The sequence below is a fragment of the Solanum lycopersicum genome, chromosome 1 (assembly GCF_036512215.1).
Source record: "Solanum lycopersicum chromosome 1, SLM_r2.1".
Classification (NCBI taxonomy): domain Eukaryota; kingdom Viridiplantae; phylum Streptophyta; class Magnoliopsida; order Solanales; family Solanaceae; genus Solanum; species Solanum lycopersicum.
Window position 1 is genome coordinate 80,777,028 of NC_090800.1, and position 24,316 is coordinate 80,801,343.

The 24,316-nt window shown below is 33.1% G+C and overlaps 4 protein-coding genes across 7 annotated transcripts; 1 reads left to right on the forward strand and 3 right to left on the reverse strand.

The window, feature by feature from the left end:
* Nucleotides 1-94: 94 nt before the first annotated feature.
* LOC101253129 (ATP-dependent DNA helicase 2 subunit KU80) lies at nt 95-6,406 on the reverse strand. The gene is made up of 12 exons (XM_004229767.4): nt 6,124-6,406; nt 5,861-5,953; nt 5,690-5,741; nt 4,580-4,711; nt 3,698-4,098; nt 2,624-2,910; nt 2,312-2,507; nt 2,002-2,208; nt 1,282-1,449; nt 854-1,180; nt 620-750; nt 95-516 (listed from the first exon to the last, which is right to left on the reverse strand). The coding sequence occupies exons 1-12, from the start codon at nt 6,136-6,138 to the stop codon at nt 396-398; spliced, it is 2,130 nt and encodes a 709-aa protein (XP_004229815.1). The 5' UTR covers nt 6,139-6,406; the 3' UTR covers nt 95-395.
* Nucleotides 6,407-7,446: 1,040 nt separating this feature from the next.
* Nucleotides 7,447-9,922, forward strand: LOC101253424 (uncharacterized). Its single transcript, XM_004229768.5, has 7 exons — nt 7,447-7,691; nt 7,780-7,836; nt 8,283-8,408; nt 9,070-9,139; nt 9,230-9,322; nt 9,405-9,518; nt 9,600-9,922. The coding sequence occupies exons 1-7, from the start codon at nt 7,552-7,554 to the stop codon at nt 9,651-9,653; spliced, it is 654 nt and encodes a 217-aa protein (XP_004229816.1). The 5' UTR covers nt 7,447-7,551; the 3' UTR covers nt 9,654-9,922.
* A 635-nt stretch (nt 9,923-10,557) lies between these two features.
* LOC101253722 (AT-hook motif nuclear-localized protein 1) lies at nt 10,558-14,945 on the reverse strand. 2 transcript variants are annotated; one of them, XM_004229769.5, is made up of 6 exons: nt 14,631-14,945; nt 13,602-13,934; nt 12,660-12,727; nt 11,641-11,772; nt 11,256-11,423; nt 10,558-11,113 (listed from the first exon to the last, which is right to left on the reverse strand). In XM_004229769.5, the coding sequence occupies exons 2-6, from the start codon at nt 13,903-13,905 to the stop codon at nt 10,829-10,831; spliced, it is 957 nt and encodes a 318-aa protein (XP_004229817.1). In that variant the 5' UTR covers nt 13,906-13,934; nt 14,631-14,945; the 3' UTR covers nt 10,558-10,828. The 2 variants fall into 2 exon arrangements, with proteins under 2 accessions (XP_004229817.1, XP_010325760.1); XM_010327458.4 differs by having other exon boundaries at nt 14,431-14,945.
* Nucleotides 14,946-18,392: 3,447 nt separating this feature from the next.
* On the reverse strand, nt 18,393-24,002 carry LOC101255543 (65-kDa microtubule-associated protein 3-like). 3 transcript variants are annotated; one of them, XM_069287371.1, is made up of 13 exons: nt 23,624-24,002; nt 22,535-22,623; nt 22,223-22,429; nt 21,877-22,119; nt 21,379-21,588; nt 21,146-21,301; nt 20,849-21,008; nt 20,495-20,646; nt 20,326-20,413; nt 19,948-20,021; nt 19,734-19,808; nt 19,425-19,644; nt 18,393-19,264 (listed from the first exon to the last, which is right to left on the reverse strand). In XM_069287371.1, the coding sequence occupies exons 2-13, from the start codon at nt 22,604-22,606 to the stop codon at nt 18,660-18,662; spliced, it is 2,262 nt and encodes a 753-aa protein (XP_069143472.1). In that variant the 5' UTR covers nt 22,607-22,623; nt 23,624-24,002; the 3' UTR covers nt 18,393-18,659. The 3 variants fall into 3 exon arrangements, with proteins under 3 accessions (XP_069143472.1, XP_010325766.1, XP_069143474.1); XM_010327464.4 differs by having other exon boundaries at nt 19,425-19,650; XM_069287373.1 differs by having other exon boundaries at nt 19,425-19,650; nt 22,535-22,595; nt 23,624-23,754.
* Between the last annotated feature and the right edge of the window lie 314 nt (nt 24,003-24,316).

The window sequence follows — 24,316 nt, forward strand, 5'->3', positions numbered from 1 at the left end:
TTCTAGTTGAAATAAGCTTCAATTGCTGCAAGTACGCTCATTGCCAGTTGTTTAGGAGTCAACAAAAGACGTGTAATATAGTACTAGGCAACACTTTACTGCATAAGTTATACCTTCTTAATACCTACCACCCTGCTAGCAACAGGCATGGACATAGAGACATCTATAGAATAGGTTTAGACATGACAAAGATAAGCAAATAAAAGAGAAGCCTTTGAATGACCAAACAAACAACTTGAGGATGGAGTAACATAATGAGGCTGATTGAGGTCTAAGATACAATCTTTAGCAGAAGCCTCAAAAAAAGATCTTTTCAAGTCTACATTATCATTCTTGCCGAAAATGCTGATTGCCTGTACATCACACAATATGCATATCTATCTGGGTTTCCTTTTCTACTTCCCTCCCAGGTATATACTCATAATATCATCCTCTGCTTTAGCCTCTGATTTCATATTTTGCGAGTCAAGTTCAGGCTTGACCATAAAGCTTCTAGCCTCATGTTCTGAAATTTCACTGATAAATACAAAGTTACCAATAAAGAAATCAGCATCAAGGAAAGAAAACAAAGGAGGACAGAGCAATATAAGCAGTTCAACATATTAAGGATATTACAGACCTGTCTGGAGCTTCTGCCTTGGTTATCAAAGTGATTTCATGAGATGTGAGATATAGACAGAAACTTCTCAGGTCTTTTTCTTGGCAAAATTTAGATAGGTGGCACAGGAAATCATTGAACTGCTTTGGTTCCTATGCAGGTAAAATTGACGTTGCTATGTTAGTTTGTTTGGGTGTGTGGCACAGATATTTGATATTTAACTATAGGACATAGAGAGAGAACCAGAAAACATACCTGCTCAAGGATGCAACCTTTGCGTAGAGCCACCAAACATTGCAATGCTTTATGAAATGTATCTCCGTCACAAGAATTTTCGACGAGATCAAAGATCCTATTTTTCATATCCTGAATGGCCTTACTAATCCATTTTGGATTATCTCTTCGAGACAGCATATCCTCAAAGTCTTTGACAGGATTAACATCTCCAACTTTCTCAACTTCTGTTTTGGCTGAGTATTCCATGGAGTCTATAGCTTTGACATCAGCATCTTTGTTGAATTCTTCTATCTCCTCATCTGATCCTGAAGGTCTCTCTTTTATTCTTCTTGCTGATTTTTTCAGCTGTGCATTAATTATATAATAATTGGTAAGGCATAAGCCACCATGGTCGGACTATTCTAGAAAAGTCCAATATGAATAAAGGGATAAATATTGAAAGTTACCTTTGGATTATCTTTTAGTTCAAAAGACCTACGGAGTTCCTCTATGATGGACTTGTTTTGAGAAAGAAGTTCAACATCAGGTTCTGTTATCTTTCTGAGGGTTTCATCAAGTGGAGGAACAGCTGCATCTGGGTGCTTTGACTTCAGGTTAAGATAGCGGTAGTAACGCTGGATATTTATATAATACTAATTAATTAGAAACTGATAGTGCAAAAGGCAATTATGGAGCAGAATTAGGATTCTTATGTTATGATTTTTTTAATTTCATATTAGGACTCAGAGAGTTAATGCACTGTTTATAATCTAAAAACCCGAATCTCCAAAGGTTTCTATCACCAGCATCCTGTTACGCACATTATTAAGCTGAAGTACCACCTAGGTCAAATTATCAACATATATTTAATATGAAATGATTAATCAAATCAACTTATCCAACTTAGCGGTGAAAAGGTTGTCAATACCAACTTAACGACAATTACAACTCACCAACAATGTCAACGAGAATCATAACAACTTCTAACCAAATTCGGCGACAGAAATGTTTTAAATGTTAATACATCACTTTGCTGCGATGACCATGACCAACTGGAAAGAAAATATCCTAAATTCATGAGCTCTTTACAAAATTAGTTTAGTTATGTCCCCAATGAGCGATCTAAGTGCAAAGGTAAATGTAGTTTCACACTTAATATTTAAACAATATCCTGCACGACGTCATACCTCTAGAACAGGATTAGGTGTGAAGTCAGGTGATAACACTTCCTGTTTTCCAGGTGGTGCAAGATCCAACATCTGAACCAATTTATCTGCTGCGTCTTGTTGCTTTTCATTTGGCTGCATTGATGAAGGTAAATTGCTGAAAGAAGGAAACTGGAAATCCCGAACATCCTCAGCAAAGGGAAGAATATTGAAGTAAAATGAATCAGGCTGCAAGCAGTGGTCAATGGGAATGTCAACAATCTAAGAGTGGAATATCGACTAAAAAAAGATAAGAGAATAATCAAGAGGTGAAAATTTGAATCATACTTACAGTATTATCCTTGTCAGAGACATTTGGTGTAAGGACCCCAACAACAACATTACCTTGGCCTTGCCTCCATACACATCGGACGATTGCTACTTTGTTCATTTCCTTCATTGCCCTTGCCAAAGCAGAAAGTGCAAGGATGGCATTTTTGTTGCCAGGTTCGGCTATGAAGATATTTACATCTTTCAGGTAGTAATGCCTGAGTAAGTGGAATATGACTAAGAAGATTGGAAAGATAAACAGCACAAGAGTTCCCACCTATCCCAAATATTAACCTGAAAAAACTGTATAGTATTCAAGAAACTAAAATTATACCGCATTATGTTTGAAGAATCTGTGAATCCTAGTAGCTTCACACTTTTCTCCGGTTTGAACTTTACAGCCTCCAACTCAGCAGAGGATATAGGAACTACTTGAGGTCCATACTGAAAACCTTTAATCCTCTGTTCTGGTGGCACAACTTTATTAGGGTCTTCTATGATTTTATTTTCGTATTCAACCTTGATGTCATGAGCACCAAATTTATCAGTGGTAGGAGTCCTTTCGGAGTACTTTTTCAGGGTAGGAAACTTCTCTTCAGATGTTTTCTTGTAAACCCACACCTAATAAAAAGCAATTATTAGTTCCTTTTTTCTTCCGAGAAAGATAAGGTTAAAAGAACATTTAGTAGTAACTAAACATCCACATCAAACTGTCTCCAAAATAGAATAGGAAGGAATGAAAAGGAAAACGAAACATGCACATATGATTAGCAAATTAGGGACCAAAAAGGACATACATCAGGTGTTCACTTTTAGCTACCCCAACTTGTTTCGGATTGAAGCATAGTTGTCGTTGCTTACTTCTAAAGTTACCAATCCTACTCATTTGCTAGACTATTGTAAAACCCCTACAATCCCCATAGACTTAAATCAGATACAACAGTTTCTAGATGAGAGTAAACTATCCAATCTGATTATCACAATATCTGTTGATTGTGTAAATATGAAATTCCGGGAGGATAGTTTTATTGACCCTAGTATTGATGGTACTGGATATTTCCCTCTTATATAAATCTGTCTCCAAATTAACCATTCTAGTAGCTGCCTGACACCATGATAAAATACTACCCCTCATGATTAGATCATGTCCCAGACATTTGATATGATAGACTCCTGAAAAAAGTCACAAAGAGGTAATGCAAAAACATAATCAGTCAAGATTCCTTAGGAAGGAATGCATATGTTATCACTAAATGCTCACTTGAACATAATTCAGTATATAGGGCAAAACAAAAGAAGAAAAAAATAAAAAGACTAAGAAAAGCTATTTTTCATTAACAGAAGAAAAAGGTAAAGAACCAAAATTGAAAAGAATTGCGTAAATCAGCATAAATTTCTTAATTCTCACCTTGATCTTCAATTGTGCACTAATTTCAAGATCACCTCTGTATATCGTGACTGGCGATATATTACGAGTTCTAAGTGCACCTAATAAAGAAGTTGGACTTTCCACATATACTACTTTTGAGGAAGATTTGTTCGAGAATACTGACATTAAAAAATCATTTTCTTCCATAATGCTCCTATTTGTTTCCCGATCTTGTTTCATTCTGACAATTACACAGTCCATCTTAATGCCTTGTGCTGTCATCTGGGTAGCAATGGTGTTTACTTGATCTTCCTTTGTTCCTTCAAATGGATCTTTGATGCGAGAAACAGCATTTGTAATAAGGCAAAGACGTCTCTTTGCCTTGTTGGTTCGTCCAAACTTAATGAGCATGTCCGTACCAACAACAATCGCATCAAGAACTAATACAGACAGTTAAAGAATCAAGAACTCAAGATCATCATGAGCACATAAGAATAACATTGAAATTAGAAGTCAACAAAATCACATGCCACAACTACTGTAAAAAAGTGCCAGTGCAAAGGCTACAATAGAACTAAACCAGTGCAGAAATATATTCCACAGCTAAAAACACATCCTATGGAATGAGAAAAGCTATTATACCTCATAAAAGCCTACTCTATTCATGGAAATCCTCATTTGTAGCTCTCATAGAAATTAACTTATAATGTTTTCTTTTAGCGCCTGATTTTGGTTACCACCAACACTTAAAGTTGTGTGCACAAGCATGCATTTTAAATGAATCATAATAGAGTGAGGCAGATGAATTAATATAGAGGAATAAGTATACTGAGGGAAGACGGACAGTGACTTGAACAAGGATTGCATGCTTAACAACTGAACTAGTCTGAACTATCACAACCCAGTAATTATAGAGGATACAATCTCCAGGAACACTTCCTCGTGGAAGTTTTTGCAGAGCATCAACAAGATCTTCATCTACAACTTTGATATTTCGCAGAACTGTCACGTGTTCATATCCTCCTATTTCCTCTTTCAATTCATTCTTGGTGTCTGGGAAAAAAAATACATATACAGGTCATCTGATAAAATTCCATCACCAATGCTAAGAAACAGAATTTTTTACCGCAACAAATTCCAGAAAGAGTCGGGTAATCATATGAAAATGATATGGACAGGCCAGTCCAACAACCCATTCTCCTCTATTAAGAAAGGGGAACAAAGGACACACAGTGTGTATGGTATGATAAAAAAGGCTTTCATTGACGAAATAGGTTGATTAACTTGAACTTTGATAAGTATTTTCTACCAAAAGTGCAAAAAAGATTTCATTTGCTTGTGGATGAAAGTTATTTTCCTTTACTATTATCCAACTCTTAGTTTATGTCATTTCTTTCAGCTAATACTTAGACATTGTTGTCAACCTTCAATACACAAAAGTATCACCAAAACATTATGTTCATACTCTATTCAGTTAGGTTAGAAGTAATTAGGTATCAGGAAGAAATTAGAAAACCACCCTTCAATGAAGATAAATGTATGACAAAGGAGAAATATACCGAAAGAGACACATAATTTAGCATTATCAGGTCAGTTAAGCAACAGCAAGCTGAAGATCTGAACAAATTTGTTATATAAAAGAGAGTACAAAAATGTCGAGGGAATAACCTCATAAGATTCACTCTTAAAGAGGTAAACACAAAAGATGGCGTCACACAAATTTTCTTCCCCAATATATATAAATGAAAATCAGGGTAAACCACTAACAAGCTCCCCCTGCGCTAGAATTTTATGAACCAGCTCCACCACAAAATTTCCAACTAGTTGAATCTCAACCTCCTCCATAAAACCTTAATCAGTTAAATCCTTCACTTTATACTATGACGATTTCTTCCCAATTATATCCAACCAAACACCAGAAAATAATAATTTCAAAAAAAGTGACTTGCGGATAGAAAAACATTTTCCACTAATGTAGGAAAATTTCACTCCATATCAAATACATCAGCAGTCACTATGCAAAAGACTCACCTGCAGTTCCAAACAAGACAAACCCCACTTCATCATATCTGCTGAAAACCAGCTACATACACCAAAAATAGGACAAATATGACATTTTTCTTAACGGGTATGTAATGTCGGAAATTAACAATTCCAAACAAAAATTAAAACCAGAAGAAACCCAAAGTGGCAACATGTTACCTTCTTCTGTATCAACAATGAGCAAACTTTTTCAATCTCAGGTAAAACCGAGTGCATGGAAGGACCCACATCAATTACCAATACCAACGCTTCCTGTTCACCCAAAAAAAAAAAAAAACTCTCAGTTGCAAACCCCTGAACTAAGTTTAGTATCCAGTACCAAAAAATCTAATCTTTTTTCAAGAATCAAAAGGAAGTGATTCAGTGAAGCACAAATTGAGGAAATAAATAGTGGGTATGAAAAAAAAACTGAAGTTTACTACCTTATTACGAGCCATTAGAAGGGAAATGAGCGTTCACGGCTGTTTGGTTCTTCTTCTTCCCGCGCCCTTAGTTGAATACTTGGCAGTTTCTCAAAACTTGCACTGGAATTTTCACATAGTGCTTCTCCAATTTAGTATTTGAAAATTGAAGAAAGGGAGAATTCACACGTCGGCTCCCCTTTTTCTTGTTAAGTCTCTTCTTTCCCCATAAGTTATAAAACTTATAGTTTTGTATCTCTTTGATTACTGACTTGACTCCAATCGTGACATTTAATTAAGAATAGAACGATTTTAACATAAGTTATGTTAGTTTATTATTATTTTTACTTTATGTAGTACTTTTTGTTTTAATTAGCTAGCATATGAAAAATTAAAAATATATTTAAACATAATTTTTTTTTAAAAAAAAAAACACAACATGAAACATGATTCATATTAAAAGTTTTTTAAACTAGTAAAGATATTCAACTACACCAAATGTACATACTTATTGATCTTAATTCTTATGTAACTTTATTAATAACTTTCATTATTAATGAGTCTCTTAATAAAATAAGTTTTAAAAAATTAGATAGTTTCAACAATTATATATTGATCAAAAAGAAAAAGTCTAGAAATTTTGGGATTTGAGTATTTAATTTAATTGATCATTAAATTTTTTTAAAAAATTAAATTACTCCTTATTTATGTAGCTGTGAAAAATTTTCAACTAAAAGTGTAATAAAAAGTTTTAACTCCTTATTTACGTAACTATGAAAATTTATCAACTAAAAGTGTAATAAGAAGTCATAAAAAATAAATTATTTTTCAAAGTATTTTCTAAAATGGGAATTTATCTGACCAAAAAAATAAAATAAAAAGGGATTTTCTATTCTAAAAAAGTATTTATTTTCAAGGTCATAACTCATAACTAAATACAATAAAAATTGTGATATTTTACTTTTTCCCAAGAAATCTGCTACTACCTTATATTAGAATTTTCAGTCACTTGGGGCCAAAATAATATGTCTTAATATAAAGAGAAAAAAGTTGTTTTATTCTTTTCTTTCGCTCTTAATTGTCATGTTATATTTTATTAAAATTAATTTATTAAAATTAAAATTAAATCACATTATATTAAAATTATATTTAAATATTAAATTTTTACATATTGATATAATTAAAAAGATATTATAAAATATTGATTAAAGTTCTAATAATATGACCTAAAAAATAATGAAAAATTAAAAGGGAAGAAAAGGTTCCATGTGATAATTTTTTTAAAAATGCTTACGTGTCATTATGGGAAACTAAAGGACTATCCACAAACTTTTCTCCTATGCTCTAAAAAAAAAAGCACCATTTTTCATTTTAAGGATTCAAGAAAAGGGGAAAAGCAAAAACCAAGAAGAAAAAAAGCAGCTCCCATTTTTTCTTCCTTGTTCAGTAATGGCATCATTAAGTAGCCACCATTTTTACCCTAACAAGTTCATAAGTAGAGTATATACTAGTAAATCTTCTTTCTCCCATTTCATTGTTTCATGTAAGGAGCAGCAGCAGGATGAGAGCAACAAACAAGTGGGGCGCAGGTAGTATTCCCTATTCCAACCCCTCTCATCAAAATGTTTCCTTTTGATGTGCATGATACTAAATCTAGCTCATTGCTAATATATGTAGGGAAATAATACTAAGAAGCAGTGAAATTGCACTTATTGGAGCCATCTTCAACTTCAGGCATGTATTCTCCTTGCTGCATTCAAATATATATGTTTGGTTTTGATTACTTAAGTCTTTTGTAGTAACCCCTTTTTCAAGATTTTACAATTGTTGCTATAGTCAAGCTACTCATTAAAATTTTGGATTTTCTTTTGTTGAGTTGAGTAATTTGTATAGAGATGGATTTCTGATCTGTGGGGCATTTGTTTCCTGTTTGCTCATAGATTTTGAAGTTGAAACTTGAAAATTTGAGTTCTTGCAATTGTGTTTGGATATGTATTTTACTCGAAAAGAATTTGAAGTTTTATGACCAGAAGTAACAAAAACCCCCCAAATTGGCTATTTGAATATTACATTGTCACAAAAAATATTTGAAGATACCTTTTCAAAATCTATGGCGAAACGCTAGCTTAGAAATAAGATGATTTGAGTAGAAAAGATTGAATCTTGTTTTTGTGATGCAGTGGTAAAAAGCCAAATTACTTGGGAGTTCAAAAGAATCCACTTGGTTTAGCTCTTTGTCCAGCTACTAACAATTGTGTTTCTACTTCTGAGAACATCAGTGATGCTACTCACTATGCACCTCCTTGGTAACTTTTCTTTTTCTTTTCCTTTTCCCACAGTAATTTGTATGTTTTATGTTTGGTCTCTATCTCTATCATTGATAAAAAGTGCACGAAAAGTAATCGACTTTTCTATATGGTGATGATGAGATGATGCTTCACGTTTAGTCTAAAGCAACAGTATCTATGTGCACATGGAAATTGTGCACATTAATAGGATAGCTACTAGTTGACACATGAATCACAAAAGCCTCCTTTTTTTGACCATTTCTATTTGACTAGAATCACTATGGGTGATCTTGTGTGTAAATTAATATGTGGGTGTGGCCCGGCATGGTCCTGGGTAAGATGCACTCTATCTAGACTATCAAAAACTGACATGATGTTACAGATAATTTTCAAGATGAAATGGATGTGTTAGATCCTTTCTATCCAAGAATCAGTATGCTCTTGAATATAAACATCTTTTTTTTTTTTATAACCGTGGTGTGAACTTCATATAAGCATCTTGGTGGACTGTGCTTTTAGAATAGATCAATATGCTACCCCGACAAGGTCTTACTATTTTCGTCAATGAAACTAAGGAAAGGAATATGATAAAATTTTGAAGGTTAAAAGATTAGCCTTTAATCTTTATCAATAGGGGTACTGTAGAGAGATGGTAAAATTTTGGTGCTTTGATTCTCAGGAACTATAACCCTGAAGGGAAACGTGGTAAGGTCAGCAGAGAAAAGGCAATGGAGGAGCTACTTCAAGTGGTAAAGAGTCTTAAAACCAGTTTCTCATCATAACAAATAGTTGAACAATATATTTCACTTACCAACCTATTGATCTGCATCATTTTGAAGCTAAAATCAACAAAACCAGACAAATCCTCTCCAAGAATAATGGAGAAGAAAGATGATTATGTGCGTGTGGAATATGAAAGTCCTATCTTGGGGGTAAGTCCTCAAAGTTGTAATTGCTCAGTTACAGACGCAGCATTTTCCTCAGCCACTAATGAATAAGTTCATGTTACTACAGTTGGTAGATGATGTTGAGTTCTGGTTCCCTCCAGGCAAGACATCAATTGTACAGTATAGAGCAGCATCTCGCATGGGGAATTATGACTTTGATGCTAATAGAAAGAGAATCAAGGTATGACTATACATACTATTTGCTGTTCTTGTGCTTTCCAACCTCGTTTAAGTCATTGGCTAATCTGGTCATATAAAACAGGCACTGAGATTGCAATTAGAGAACAAGGGATGGGCATCAGAGGACACAGTCTGAACGGCATGATCATCTACTGAATACAGATTCTCATATATTGAGCTTCTTTAATTTGTAAAAGCTTAATAGAACAGATGAAACTACACTAGTATTACTTCTGGGCAACGTGTTAGCATTTAACACTAACTGGTTAGTGAATGGTGAAGCAGTTTCATCACTGCACCACAACCCACATTGGTGACTTGGTGTGGGTAGTGATTTACTTGGTTGTATGTCTCACTGTTTTCATTTCATCAAGAAACCATGCTCAAACACGAAATTTAGATTGATGGATGAGTTGAAAGTTACTAGGTTAATATTTCGCCACTATTATTTTCTAACAATCATCAGTTCAATAATTTTTTTAAAAAAAATTATTAGAAACAAATGATAAGCTTATAAAATGTACAATTTAAAGGGTTACAAAGGATACATGTAGTGCTAATAATAAAACATACTTTCTGTGATAATATATATTTGGGGTTAAATTCCTGGACATTTTGTTTTATTATTTGACCATATATTTTCTCTGTATCTAACGCGCTCTGGTTTATAATTTTGTTCAAAATTGCATTTTTGTCTTAGGTTCATCGATGAAAGGAATCTTACTGTTTGTGGATGGCCTAGAGAAAACATATAGACAGTAGACTATTAGGATACTACTGATGCTATTTATGTTTTTTCTCATAAGACTTCGACAAATAGAAAGAAATTAACAACTGATATTGTCCTTGAATCTTAAACAAGTTCAACATCAAGTCATATAAGCTTGATAAACTTTGATGTAATATCAATTTGGCTTGATAATGTAAATCTGCTCAACTTTGAAGTCGAGCTTTATGTTATATACTTGTTATACATATTTAGTAGCTCATACACATTTCCATTTTAGCATGATATTATTAGAGCAATAATAGCTACAGTATTTGAGATAAAAGGTTTTTCTGAAACCACCCAAAAGAGAGTAACAATTTGAGTGTAACTACAAACCTTCAACTTTTTGACCAAACACGTTAAATGTTAAAGCACTCAAAAAGTTCCCTACAACTACACCATAATGATAGATGCTCTTCAGATGAAACAACATATTCTACCCTAACAAAAGTTATTGCCGATCAGACAAGTTATACTATTCAGGTACTGGGCGTATGAAGTGCTTTCACAATCTGGGAATGAATTCACGTAGAGGGATCAGATTACTCTCCTTGCAATGATATGTTAATATCTGTAGTAGACTTTCTTGAATCTTGAACAGATGGCATGGCCGTCCAGTGATTTGGTTGAATGGAAGAAGAAATAACATTTTGAGTTCCAGCTGCGGGAACATTTACAGTGTGTGCATTGGAACTTCTAGGCTCCATATTAGAGCTATGGGGCGCAGCAGGAGAGAGCGTTCCATAAGTTATTGCTTTGAGTTCTGCTTTCTGTTTCTTGGGCTTGACCTCTTGGTAGTTGCTTGGTAGAAAACTTCCCACTACAACCTAGTATATATTGAAAAAGCAAAGAACTTGAGCACTCTCAATCTCTATACTCCTGACTAACAGTAGAACATAAATAGGAAATTTTATTGTGAGAAAATGTCATGCCAAAGATTGGAATTCATGCAATAGAAAATAGTTTTACCTGGACAGGACTAGCAGCTATTAGCAGTCCTGCAAGTGTTCCTCCGACAACACGTCCATCCGGACTTGCCAAAGAAATGCTCATTCCTCCGGTTCTGCTAGTAGTACGAGAACCCCCAAACTCTGTTGGAGTAAAGGATCCAGACAAAGAAAGGATTTCAAATCGACCCTACACGACAATATTACACAAGGAATTTTGATCATTCATCAAATGTAATTGAGGATACCAAAGCAGGAACGAGGCTTATCCTTCTTTTCCCTAATGTAATGCACAGCTGCACCTCAATCCCCAACTCGTTGGAGTCGGATATAAGAAAGCTAATAACCACCACGATGTGATGCAAATTAGAGTCACTGGATGTTGAACACACAAGAAAAAAACCAACCTCATAAGTTAGAGTTCCCCCTGATGAATTTGGCTGGCGTAGAGTGACATTTGATATCAAACCAACAGCAGAAATAATGCAAATAGCTCGAGGCCCTTGCTGAGAAAATGAGATTATCTTCATGGTAACATCCTAAACAACCAACGAAAGAGTAAATACGTTTCTGATCTGAAGAAGTAATAGAGTAATAAACCATAACAAAGTGTTGTGTGGCGTTACTAATTCCCAGTTAGAAATTTGCTAACTGGGAAATGAAAGGATCACTCCTTTATATTAAATTCCCAAACAAGTATGAATTATTATTGGCAACAAAGCTAAAGTAGCTATAATATACAATTACACTAAGTCACTATATTTGTAATCTAAAAATATAGATTTTTTTTTTTTAAAAAAACATTGTGGAGTTATTTAGTGCATTTGGAAATTTGCAATTGCCAATTTTCCCCTCACACCAACAGAAACAACTCTATGTGGTTTTTTTTAGAAAGAGAAACAACCCTATGTGTTTATGATCTTATTCTTACATTTCATTTTTTTTTATCAAGCTATTCTCAAATGGTATTTGCAACAACATTATCATTTGAGATCTAATCCTACACATATACATCTCAGACTTGGTGAAAGACCTTTGAGAACCTTTTCCAAACATGGCTGACTGTGTAGAATAATTGCATGATCAACCATATCCAGTTTGAAAATTCACATCATCTGCAAGCACTTAAATTATACTAGTCATGTGTATGCAAGTCACCGATCACACAGCCGAATACAAATGATAGTTACAGAACCAGAACTGCTAACACCATTGTGCCACTAGGACAATTAGTACAATACTCACTTATACAGTCATTTGTTAAAACACTGTTGGATCACTCTTTACTTTTGTCTAAGCAAATTTACTTGATACCTTTTTCCTTAAGTAGTTAAACTCTTTGATAACCAAAAACTGACAAGACTTGTTCACATGATTTTAACCTTTGGAAATAGTTTTATTAACATTCTTGTACAACCAAACATACCTCACCAGCTTCAACTGTGATCATGTGAGGCAAAAAGTTGCCACCTGTGGAACATGAAATCCATTCACCTACAAGATGAGATCTAGGTGATTAGCTGCAAAACTTGCATGGCTAACTGGAAGCATATCACTTAAGTGAACTCAACCAATAAGGGAAAAAGATTATTTTTCGTCTCGACAAGGCTACTTAAGTTCTCCTGCCAAAATTCAGACTTATTTACATGCAACCAAAACAAAATGCAGAAAAAACAACTTCCTTGTGATATTTTTCCTTACAAAACCTTAGATTACCTACCTCAGAAAAGCTGGCCGAGTAAATTTAAAAACAAGAATTACATTTACTTTTTCATTTGCACCAAGAACAAGGGGAAATTGAAGAATCTAGACCACGCTCCTCATTCAGAAGGAATCCATGTATGTTTCAAACATAGATTCTTTTAAAAGGGTCATAGTTTATGTTGTTTGGATTCTTCAAACATGCCAATGGGTGCGTATCCAAAAGTAGTGTATTTATTGAGAATCCGAGACGGGTGCAACATGGAAAGCGAAGAATCCACCTAATTTAGGCCATAGTCCATACAAATCATGTCCCCCTGATGAACTAATGCTAAATCAATCACTAGTAGTTTATAAAATCAAGTCTCATTATCTTCATTTGGCAAAATGTAGAACAAGCCACGAGAAGACGAAAACGAAAGGAAAAAAGAAGAAGTTATAAACTACAGCTATCATCATGAAATCAAGAATATATGGTCCCCTAGATAGCACTAACTAGCCAAATGAACAATTAATTCAAGCCCCAATTCTCCAAAGGAAATTGTATTTAACTTCATTCATATTAAAAAAACCTCAACAGTACTACTCCATATCCAATATTCCAACATTCCAGGTCCCAACTGAAAACACACTAGTTAGAATCAAAGGCATAAAACTTGTACATTACCTAAATTTTCAGCTCCCACTTTGTTTCGAGCCTTTTTCTCCGATTCAGGACGGGCAACACTCACTTTCTTCGACAAGAAGTCTGCTGAAATAGGCGTAGGTGAAATTGTCCTTGCAACTGCTCCATCAGGCCCATACTTCCTAGGACGTCCCCTTTTCTTCTTCTCTGAGCTAATTGGAAAGGCGGTAGCCACCGGAGGGGGAATCACCGCCAATGTACCAGGTGGTATAGGAGTAGATTCTGTTCTAGATACCATATGATAGTTTGATGGAGCTTCTGGAGCTATAGCTTCCCTTGACTCCATTTTTTTCAGCAGATATTAATGCTTTGCAACTGTAAACAAAACAAAAAGAGTCAAAGAAGTGAGCTTTCTTACATTTTCCTTCAATGGAAAACTCAGTTTGAAAACAGAATCAATAAGTACATTGAACAATCATCACAAAATTATATAAATATCATCCTTGTAATACTCAACTATGTCGTTCGAACTCTTCAAAAATGTGTACCGTATCCTTCAAAAAGCAGTGCATTTTTTTAGGATTCAACCTCATTTTTGAAAAGTCCGAACAACGTAACTATTCAACCAACATCATTGCACATCTCAAGTAACACATCAAAAAATAACCCCTCAAAAAAAAAAAAAGACAACTTTTTTTCCTCTTTGCTGAAAAACACAAGATGGCAATTCAATATTTTTAAAGAAAAATACAGAGAAAGAACAATATGAAGAGCATATTATAATAGCTTAATATGACTTCTGGAAAAAAAGCCAACATTTTCTAAGCCTTTAATTTTCTATTGACAAAAATTCAAGAACCAAAGTACAGACCAGAAAGAATGTTCTTGTTTGTTTTAAAGATCACACCATGGCTGGCTAAGTAAAAAACTAATCTTTAGACCAAAAAGCCAAAAAGAAAATTTAAGACTTGCAAAAAAAAAAAAACAAGAAAATTTTCAAAGTTAGTAGTCATAAACAACAGATTTAAAAACAAACAAACAAAAAAAGAGTGAGAGTGGAGTTTGACTTACACTGCTCTATTTCACAGATCAAATTAAATTTTACAAAAGAAGAAAAAATGGTTATATAACCAAAATATTAATAAAGTTTTAAGATGAAAACAAATAGCTGTTTCCCAGCAAGAGAACCAGTTTTCAGGTGAGCAAAATTTCAAGACAAAGACACAACATGTAAAACAAAAAAGTGGAAAGCAAATTTCTGAATGCAATGCAAATTCACAAAAAAAAAAGAAGGAAAAAAAGAAAAGTTAATTATTTTTTCATATTAGTTGCAATAAAATATTAATTGCACTAAAACCAAAAAAAAAAATGTAATATGATTAAGATGAATTTCAAGTCCGAGTAAAGAAATTAATTAAAAAAGGGGTTCATTATGATTATTGAGAAAGGGTATTTTGGTAAAATGGTGATGAAATAATAGGTATTATGGGGAAAAAGATAAAGTTTCTTTTTGAAAATTGTATTAAATATTGTAGAAAATAAAAGCTGAAAAAGTGAAGGTAGGGGACCAAAAGTTTGTCAGAGCGGTCAACCTTTTTTGCCGCTGACCTACTTTTTGTCCTTTTTTTCAAACCAAGGGTATTTCTGAGATGTCAAGTTTATGCCCTGGAGAATTGAATTAATTACTAAACAATGCCACTGATATTTGATTAGTTCAATTATGTCCAATTTGAATAGACATTAATACGTACTTACTATTTTTCTGAAATTATAATACTCGTGAAAATGGCAAAAAAGAAAAAATAAATTACCAAACACAAAATTTAATGAATAAACAGACTTTTGATATAAAGCAACAAAAAGAAAAAAAAAATATAAGCGCAATAAGATGATATGAAATATGTATTATAGACACAAATATATTTTTATCTTATAAATAGATATAAAGTACTTTTATCTTGTGAAAGTAAAAAAAATAAAATTATTTCTGATAAATTATCTAATCAAGAAAAGCACAATAACATGTATTTAAAGAAAATACAATAATATTAAGTCTTGCTGGAAGAAAAAAAAGTAAGAGAGAATTATAAAATATATAATATAATAATTGAAAAAAATTATAATATAAAATTAATAATATTAATTATATGAGAGAAACTAAATAATATTCGATTACTTAATAAATTTAGAATAAAATGAAAAATATGTAGAAGAGAAATGAGGGTGGCACTAACATGTAAATAATCAAATTCTCACTAATAAATTTAAATACTTAATCAATTAAGCTATTCAGCTCTTCGACGAAGAAAACAGACTTTAGGAAAATGATTCAGGTAGCTCAGATTCTAACGTAAAAAACTACTTATAATAATGAGTCCTAAGAAGTAGTATCATCAAAGTAAAACACACATAACAATAAACTATTTTTTTTCATAGGAAAAGAGAATGTGATATTTTCTTGAGAGTATTGAACTATCACATAAAATGATGATGGAATAATAGTATATAATATTATTTTCATTTATATTGGTGGAAGTAATTTTTCACACGTGGGAGACATGCAATCGGATCTACCAAATTATTAACTTGAAAACAACAAGAAATTATATTTACATGTTTAATTCCAAGTGAAAAATATTATACATAACATAAAATATTGATTAGGCATATAAAAATAAAACAGTCAAATAAAAAATAGATTTAATTTTTAAACTTTAAATAATATCACATAAATAGAGTATTACGTATTTTCTACGGCACCAATGACATTATTAAATTGCATTATTTACTTTATTTTATAACAACACAATATATACATGTCAATATAATCTTTTTTACATATTTTCAGTTAATACAATATACATTAAACAACTGATAATTATTAATACTTAGCTAATATCGTCATATACTAGTTGATACTCTATCGTTTGAATACGACTCTTTTCTAATAATTATAACGCAATATTTTGAAGATATTAATATCGAAACAAGATTTTTTTTTTATATTATTATTAAAATAGCGATAGTAATCAATTGTATAGATTTTGTGAATCTAATTCATAGTGACTTAATCCAAAAGTTACGCACTAAATGACAATTCTTTTGATATTTTGGATCGAAAATCAAAATATAAAAACCCAATAGTCAATGAAAATTCATTGTTTCCTAATAAGTACCCTACATTTTTTCTGTCAAAAAGTAGGCTACATCAATTTTGAATCACGGGTTCAATCAACAATGATTTTCAAAATTAATTATGGCAGATTTCAACTAATTCCGCAAGAGACAAAATTCAACATTTTAGATTTTATATACTATACGATAGAAAAGTTTTTTTTTTTTCTAAAAAAAGAAAATAGTTAATTACTGATAAAATATTATTAGTAACTTACAATATAAATGTGTAATAATACACATTAACAATTCAAAATAATTTATTTTTTACATTATCAATGTTATTTGACTTATTATAAGCGTATCTTTTTTTTTTTCAAAGTTAATATCTTGCACTCAAAAGAAAAATAATCAAAACAAAAAATAGAAAGAAAAACAACGTTAAGTTAATAACAAAAAACACTCTGATAAATAAACAAACATGTATGCTAGTAAAAAAACGGAGGATAAGATCTCATGTGAAATAATTAATTAATACTATTCTCTCTCTGTTTCATTTTAGTTGATTATTTTTTAATACATATATTAAGAAATTATTTATAGGAATTTTTTTTTATTAATTCACACAATAAAAAACATTTTGAGAACTTTACAAACAAATATAAACACTTCAAAAAGAATTAATTACAAGAATAATATATTGAAATTTCAATGAATTTTTGATTTAGTCAGATAGACAATTAATATGGCATGAAACAACTGTTTCAACTAATATGAGAAGAGAGATAAGGTCCGTTGTTTAAAAACATTAATATCTATATTTTCCTATGACAGCCATGTTCTCAATTAAAAATATATCATATTCTATCTAATCACGTCTTTCAATTTTTCTTCGACCTATATCGGCCATGTATACCAAAATATTTGAGTGAGCTAATTAATATATGAACAACATAAGTGAGGCCTCTTCAATGGTATTTCCACATTAATTCAAACAGATGAGTGTTTTATCAAATTGTTCCAATTATATTTATTTATTATTGCAATCACAATAGCAATGCAGAATCAAATTAATATACTGAGGGATGAAAAAAATCAAAAAGGAAAAAGGACATTTGTGGGACCTATTAGGCTTTTTGGGGCAGTCATGGCCCATCTTTGATAAGTTGCTGAAATTTTAGTCAAAAGCTTAAATTATTGTTATTTTCGTATCTGTTTACCTTTTTTTTTTTTTGGCGGTAGGAATAAATAAATTGGTTAGGCAAATAAATTCATAGAAAATATGATCTTTTGCACTTTTACAATTAGAACATAAGAAAATTATCGGTCTGCATCTCTTAAGTGTTATATTAATTTTTCATCGTAAAACTAAAACATTTTTTATTGTCAAAGACTAGCAAATCGTTTATCCATATCAGAAAGATATATTCATTTAACACCTCTCAATACTTTCCGTTTTAATTTATATGTACACTTATTTTTTGCTTCAAATATATAACATTTTATGAGACTAAAAACTATTCATTTTAGATAAAATGAATAGTTCAAATTAAATTGTCATTTGGTTGTCTTTTTTTCAAAAAAAAAGAAAAAAAAAGTTGTGGACCGAAGAAGCTTGAATCAAAAGATACTTGACCTTGACTTAAAATATGTTTCATAGCTGACTAATTTTAGCTACCAATTGAAGCAATCCAATATTCACATAAACTTACCAGCAAATTCTCTCAAAAAGTAACTTTGACTGTTGGAAAAGCAAATCCCTATATTCTTTGGCCTTGGAGGACTCTTATTGAGAACATTGGTTCAATTCACACCACCACATCATCAGAATAAAATAAAACAGCACATCCCTCACACCTCGTATCTGTACAAATGACTAAAGAAAAAGCGCAGATCAGTATGTGCAGGGTTCGAGTGGAACCACGTTAAAAAGAAAAGGCATTGGCTATAAAACCAGATGAGTATCCATTGATACTAGTTGTACCGCTAAATCAAGCATTTGGTAATGACGTTGGCATGTGGCAATGGAACGTAACCAGTTCTTCTCTCCTCGAATGAGTACTCGATATTATCAGCACAAGCAGAAACATGGCGACTGGATGGGGTCATTGCAGTCTGCATGGCAGTGGAAACTGATGAAGGAGTTGCTGGCATTGGAATGGGCAATGTTTTTGGGGTAATACTTCCTTCAACAGCAGAGGCAATCTTTGTTGGAGTTATAATTGGAGTCTTGTTGAAAGACACTGTTTCCTTGAGTCTTCCTTCAGCAGTAGTAATCTTGGTTGGAGTCATAACTGGTGTTCTGTTCAAATACAGTGCTTCCTGGACCACCCCGCTCTTTAGGGTCTGATTCTGAATATTGATGGTACTAGCATTTGATGATAACAATGACGACAAGGGAGAAAGAGGCTTCCTTGTCTGTGTTGTTGCATTTTTAGGTGGATTTAACGGGCCCTTCCTTATCTGTGCTGATTTAGTTCTAGGTGGATTTAAAGGGGCCTTTCTTGTCTGTACTAATTCAGTTCTAGGTGTACAAGGGGGATAGAGGTTTCCTTGGTTCTTTCTTGGTGCCAAGATGCTATCTCTTCTGCCTACAACAAAAATTCAAAAGTTAGACAATTTGAATATCAATAGCGCGGTCCAATTTAGAAGCCTCAAAAGCTCAATAAACATAGACATAGAAATGAGTATACAACAATTTTGGTGGAAAAGTAAATTCAGATACACTAGAGGACAAGATCACAAGCCTACCACTTTGGGGAGTTTGCTGTTTCAACGAGCTTGACAGTCGAGAGGATGGTGCAGGTTTACCAGCATATGGGATTTGAAGCATTGATCCTCCAAGCGATAGTCTTTTATTGGTCAAACCTCCCATTGATGGTCTAAAATTCTTCTTTGCACTCTTTGAAGGACTAGGTATTGAACCAAAAAGTGCTTCTTGCTCCACCATCAACTGTCCCTGAAGCTTCTTCTGGTCCTTGAATAAAAAGAAGAATCTTATAAACAACTAATACACAGAGAAGTCATTTCATGTGTAATAATAAAATGGAAAATCCATACCCTCTGTCTCTGACGCTCGAGCTCCCTCTCCTGCTTTAGAACACAATATTGCTCAAGCATATAAAGAACGGCTACCTGGAAAGCAAAACTGAAGGCGTAAGTAAACAATACAAGAGCGTTATCATCAACTTCCAAGAGTTAAGGCAGCTGCAGATGTGGATTCAGGGTTAGTCTTGCTTAATATTGCTATAGCAAAGTCGAGTTAGGTGCTTACACCATCATACAAGAATTCATGTCCTCTTTCTTTCTGCCAAGCGCTAGTTCTCAATCTCAATGTCTCCACCATAGCTGCCACAAATTCAATTTTAAGATTCTTACCAAACTAGAAAAGTTTAATTGGCACACTAAACAGCCATGCAACAATGTAGGTGATTTGTTAATGATAAACTATAATTGATTTGCATAACAAATTTTCAGAAACCACACATATGATTTAACTCTTACTTTCTGGTATCTGCATTCTTAGAGTACACTTGTTATGCAGTAAGCTAACTCAAAGAAGATTAATATCAAAATCTAGGCAGGTTATTTGTATTAGCAAAATCAATATTTAATGATGGGAGACACGGGGAACAGAAAATAGGTTCCGTACCAGGTATTTTGTTGACAAGAACTCGAGCTTTCTCAGCTCGCTTCAAATTACGATGTGTACCTTTTCCACCATGGTAACGATTTTCATCCTAAAATAAAACATATTAGAAACAGAAGTATGGCGCAGAACATACAGGAAAAAGGTCAAAAAACAGAACATAACGTCCAACCCTGTTGTATTCCTCCAACCAACACTCCTCATCACATGCAGCCAACCACTTCTCCAACTTTTCAAGAATCTCTCTCCTACTAAAGGTTTCCTCTTTAACCTTGGCAATCTGGACCTCGATTTGCTCAAGCAGATATGAAGGATCAATTGTGCCTACAAATTATAGCTTTACTACTTGAGAAATACAACAAAAACTTCACACGTATTGGAAAATAAATAAATTTCTTTTAAGAAATCAATTTGCTTAAGCATACAATAATCCATAAATTATGACAAAATGATTTAGTTAGAATGCATTTGGTTAGAAGTAGCTACGTGTAATCTTGATGACTAATTCATGACAGGAATAAGTTACCAGATTCTATAGCTTCAACAGAAAAGTCAACTGAATTTTGTGTTTCAATAACCAAATGTGCTTTCCTACAGATCTCCTCCAACTCCAGCCTCTTTCTCAGAAGAACCTCTTTCATTTTTGTTGATTTCATTGCCTGCAATCTTGACACTTCTGCCTCTGCCTGCATAAGTATTATAGAATTGCAATAATCATTACTGCTATGAAAGCATCACAACAAGCCTAGAGAGCTCTCAGTTTCTGCTAGAAATTAACAGCCTAAAATAATAATTGAAGAGAATTAGTTTATGTATTTTATACATGTTGAAGACTGTCGGCAGACAAAACATTAGGCTCATTTATTTCATTTTCTGAAGCCGCTATGTGCCTGGTGAAATCATAAAATTTCTGTTGCTCCTCTAGTGGTGTATCCATCAAGCTCCACAGCTGAATCAGGGTAGTTGCAAGATCTTGAAGCTAAACAACAAGAAGAACAACATCAGTAGGGAGACAAATATGTGGTTTGGAACAATTAAATTGACATTTATACTAACCCTAAGCAATCTTTGTTTCTTGAGCTCTTCCAATCTGTTGATCATAGCAGAAAGCTTAAAGATCATATCTTTGCTTATGTTTTTCAAGACACGAGAATCTTCTAGGGTTGGATCAACCTCAGAAATAGTTTGTTTGTAATCAACCCCAAGGACCACACATAATGAATTGATAGTTGTCAAGTGGTCAACCAGCAGCTTCAGGCGGTCACTCTGAAAATGTTTACAACATTCTATTAGACAAACAGTAACTCTTGTAATTCTTTATTGCAGAGGAAATATTTCCGATTATTATGAAACTCTGCAACATTAATAGTGGAATGATACTCCCCGTTTGTTTTTTCCTCTATTGTAAGCTGTTCTGATGTGTCTGTGAAGTGACAGTTTACCGAACTCATTTTGCAAAAGTCGGAACTTTTTGTAATAATTTTATTCAAGGCAGCAATCGTGAGCTAAAACATGCAGAGTTTGAAGCAAGTAAAGAGAAGAAACAGAAAAAACCTTCTCTTTTTGCAAAGCAAGCAAATAATTCTGCATTTCTTCTAGTCTTCTGACAGACAAATCATTCTCATCAATTACACTCATTTGAGCATTCTCTTGGAAGTGTAAACAGAGCTCTTTCGAGAAAGTCTGTATCTGATCAACAACAGCCGCAAACTGGTTCATCCTCTCTCCTTTTCTCCTCTTCATCTCTTCTAACTTAGGCTTAATGGCCTCAAGTTCTTCCTTCAAACTTCTGGAAATCTGCTATGTAAGGAGGCCAAATGTTGAAAAATTTCTACATACCAAGCAAAAGATCATAAAGTTTTACTGAATGCTCCAAAGGAGAGATTTTTGTTTGTCTCACCTGCCTAGCATATGATGATTGTTCTCCTAGTGCTGCACATATCTTTGCAATTTCTGCTTCAGAGTCGGCAACAGTTTGCCGCAGTTGAGCCCGGCAACGACTTGCCTGATTCACTTTTCTTCTATATGCCTCCAGACACTCTTGCTGTAGCTCGAAAAGCATCTTATCCCTTTCGATATCAGGCTCTCCCATCTCATCCCATATTCTCTGATCCAAAATACAAGGTAACACACAAAAAAAGAGTACACTCTCAGAACACAATGTAAGTCTTGTATTTCTTAATAACAATAGAAGAGCCTAGTTCCAGCAAACCTGCATCTCAGAGAGAAGAGAGCCACAAGTTGTTTCCATATGCAAAGGCTTCTCACTTTGGCTGTTATTCATTGTTGAAGCATTAACACCTTGAGAAAGAGAAAGAGATGGTAAATGGAAAAGCTATAAGACTAGCTAAAGGCAATCCTGAAGCACGGAGATTGAATTTAGATGAGCTACATAGGAAAATCCCAGCTAAATTAGAATAAAACGTTGAAGTGTTTGCTGATTTATCACTCTCCAACCTTAAAATGAAAACGAAGCATTAACAATGAAGCGAACGACATTCTTTTTTCATTGTTTCAAAAGTTATATCTTTTAGCACCTCTTGGACAGAATCTCGCAAATGATTTTTGATATTTATTTTGTTAGGCAATAAAAACATATATCGCGCCAGAACTAATCTATTCAGTCAATCAACTATACCTCAATAACAAATTTTATGCAATTTAAAAGGATACCGCAAGAAAAAAAAGGCCTTTTAAGCCATGTTTAGTTTCTAGTCCAAAATGTGAAGATTATCATATGTAAAATTCCAAGAAAGACGAACTAATTGCCATAGAAACTAGAACCCTACTTCTTTGGATGTGCGCTAACAGACAAACATCTTGATCTGTTCCCCTTACCAGAAACTAAAAATCTTGAATATCTAAAACTCTTTTGCTCCATGAACCATTACTTACTAACTATTCAAAAAATGCCAACCAACAACAACAAGATATCCGGTGTAATTTCACAATTGGAACCTTAACCCTACTTCAAGAAGATAGAGAGGTTGTTTTTGATAGACAACGCCAACTCAAAAGATTCACGAAAAGCCAAGCCCTAAGTTAAAGAAAATATGATACATTTAGTTTAGAAATAACAGCTTTCAACTTGAAAACCCCCTTTAATTTGTAAAATTGAGTTAAAATTCAAGAAGCACTCAACCTCACCCAGTTAAATGTAGCAACAAAATAGTATAGAAGTCTCCATGGATGTGAATATTACGATCATTTGTTTAACCTATACACAGATACTGAATTCTGAAAACAGAGCACCAAATTTTCATCTAAAATACAAACAAACTCGAGTAATCAAAACCCTTACTAGAATTTTGATCAGCCGTAATTAAGAGAAAACTGTGATCCTTTTCCGGCAAATTTGCTCAACCCAAGTGAAATTATTGTTGTGATAATATGAAATTTTGTTAAAAGGGAAATGGAGAATAATCGTGTTGTTGAATTTGAGTGAGAGAAGGAGGGAAAGAAAAACGTTAGCTTTTGTTTTGTAAAGCAAACGTATGCACAAAGAGAGCGCTTTTATCTCTTTATAGGCCGTTTCATAATCACTGTTTTTGAATTTCAAAGTTCATCTTCCTTTTCTTTTTTTTTGTATTTTATAATTAGTACTATGTCAATCTTCAAAAGATATGATTAATGGCCAAGAAAACGTATTTTATAGTTTCAGCATGAAATTTTCGAAAACTGATAGTTGAGAAAAGTTTTTCATCATTTATAAAAGCTTCGAATTATCTTTTAACCTTTTACCTATTCAATTCCCGTCCAGAAGTCTTATATATTCTTTATTACATGCTAAAAATTTGGATAAAAAAAGAGTTTACGAACTTTTAAAAATTATAATTTGAATAACGTATGATACTTTGTAATACTTTGAAAGGTTTTGCATAAAGCCATCGTTAAATAACAAAGATCATCAAATATTATTTTATATCCTCATCGATTTCATATGATCGTAATATTCACATCCATATGGATCAAATGGATACCCATAATAAATTCA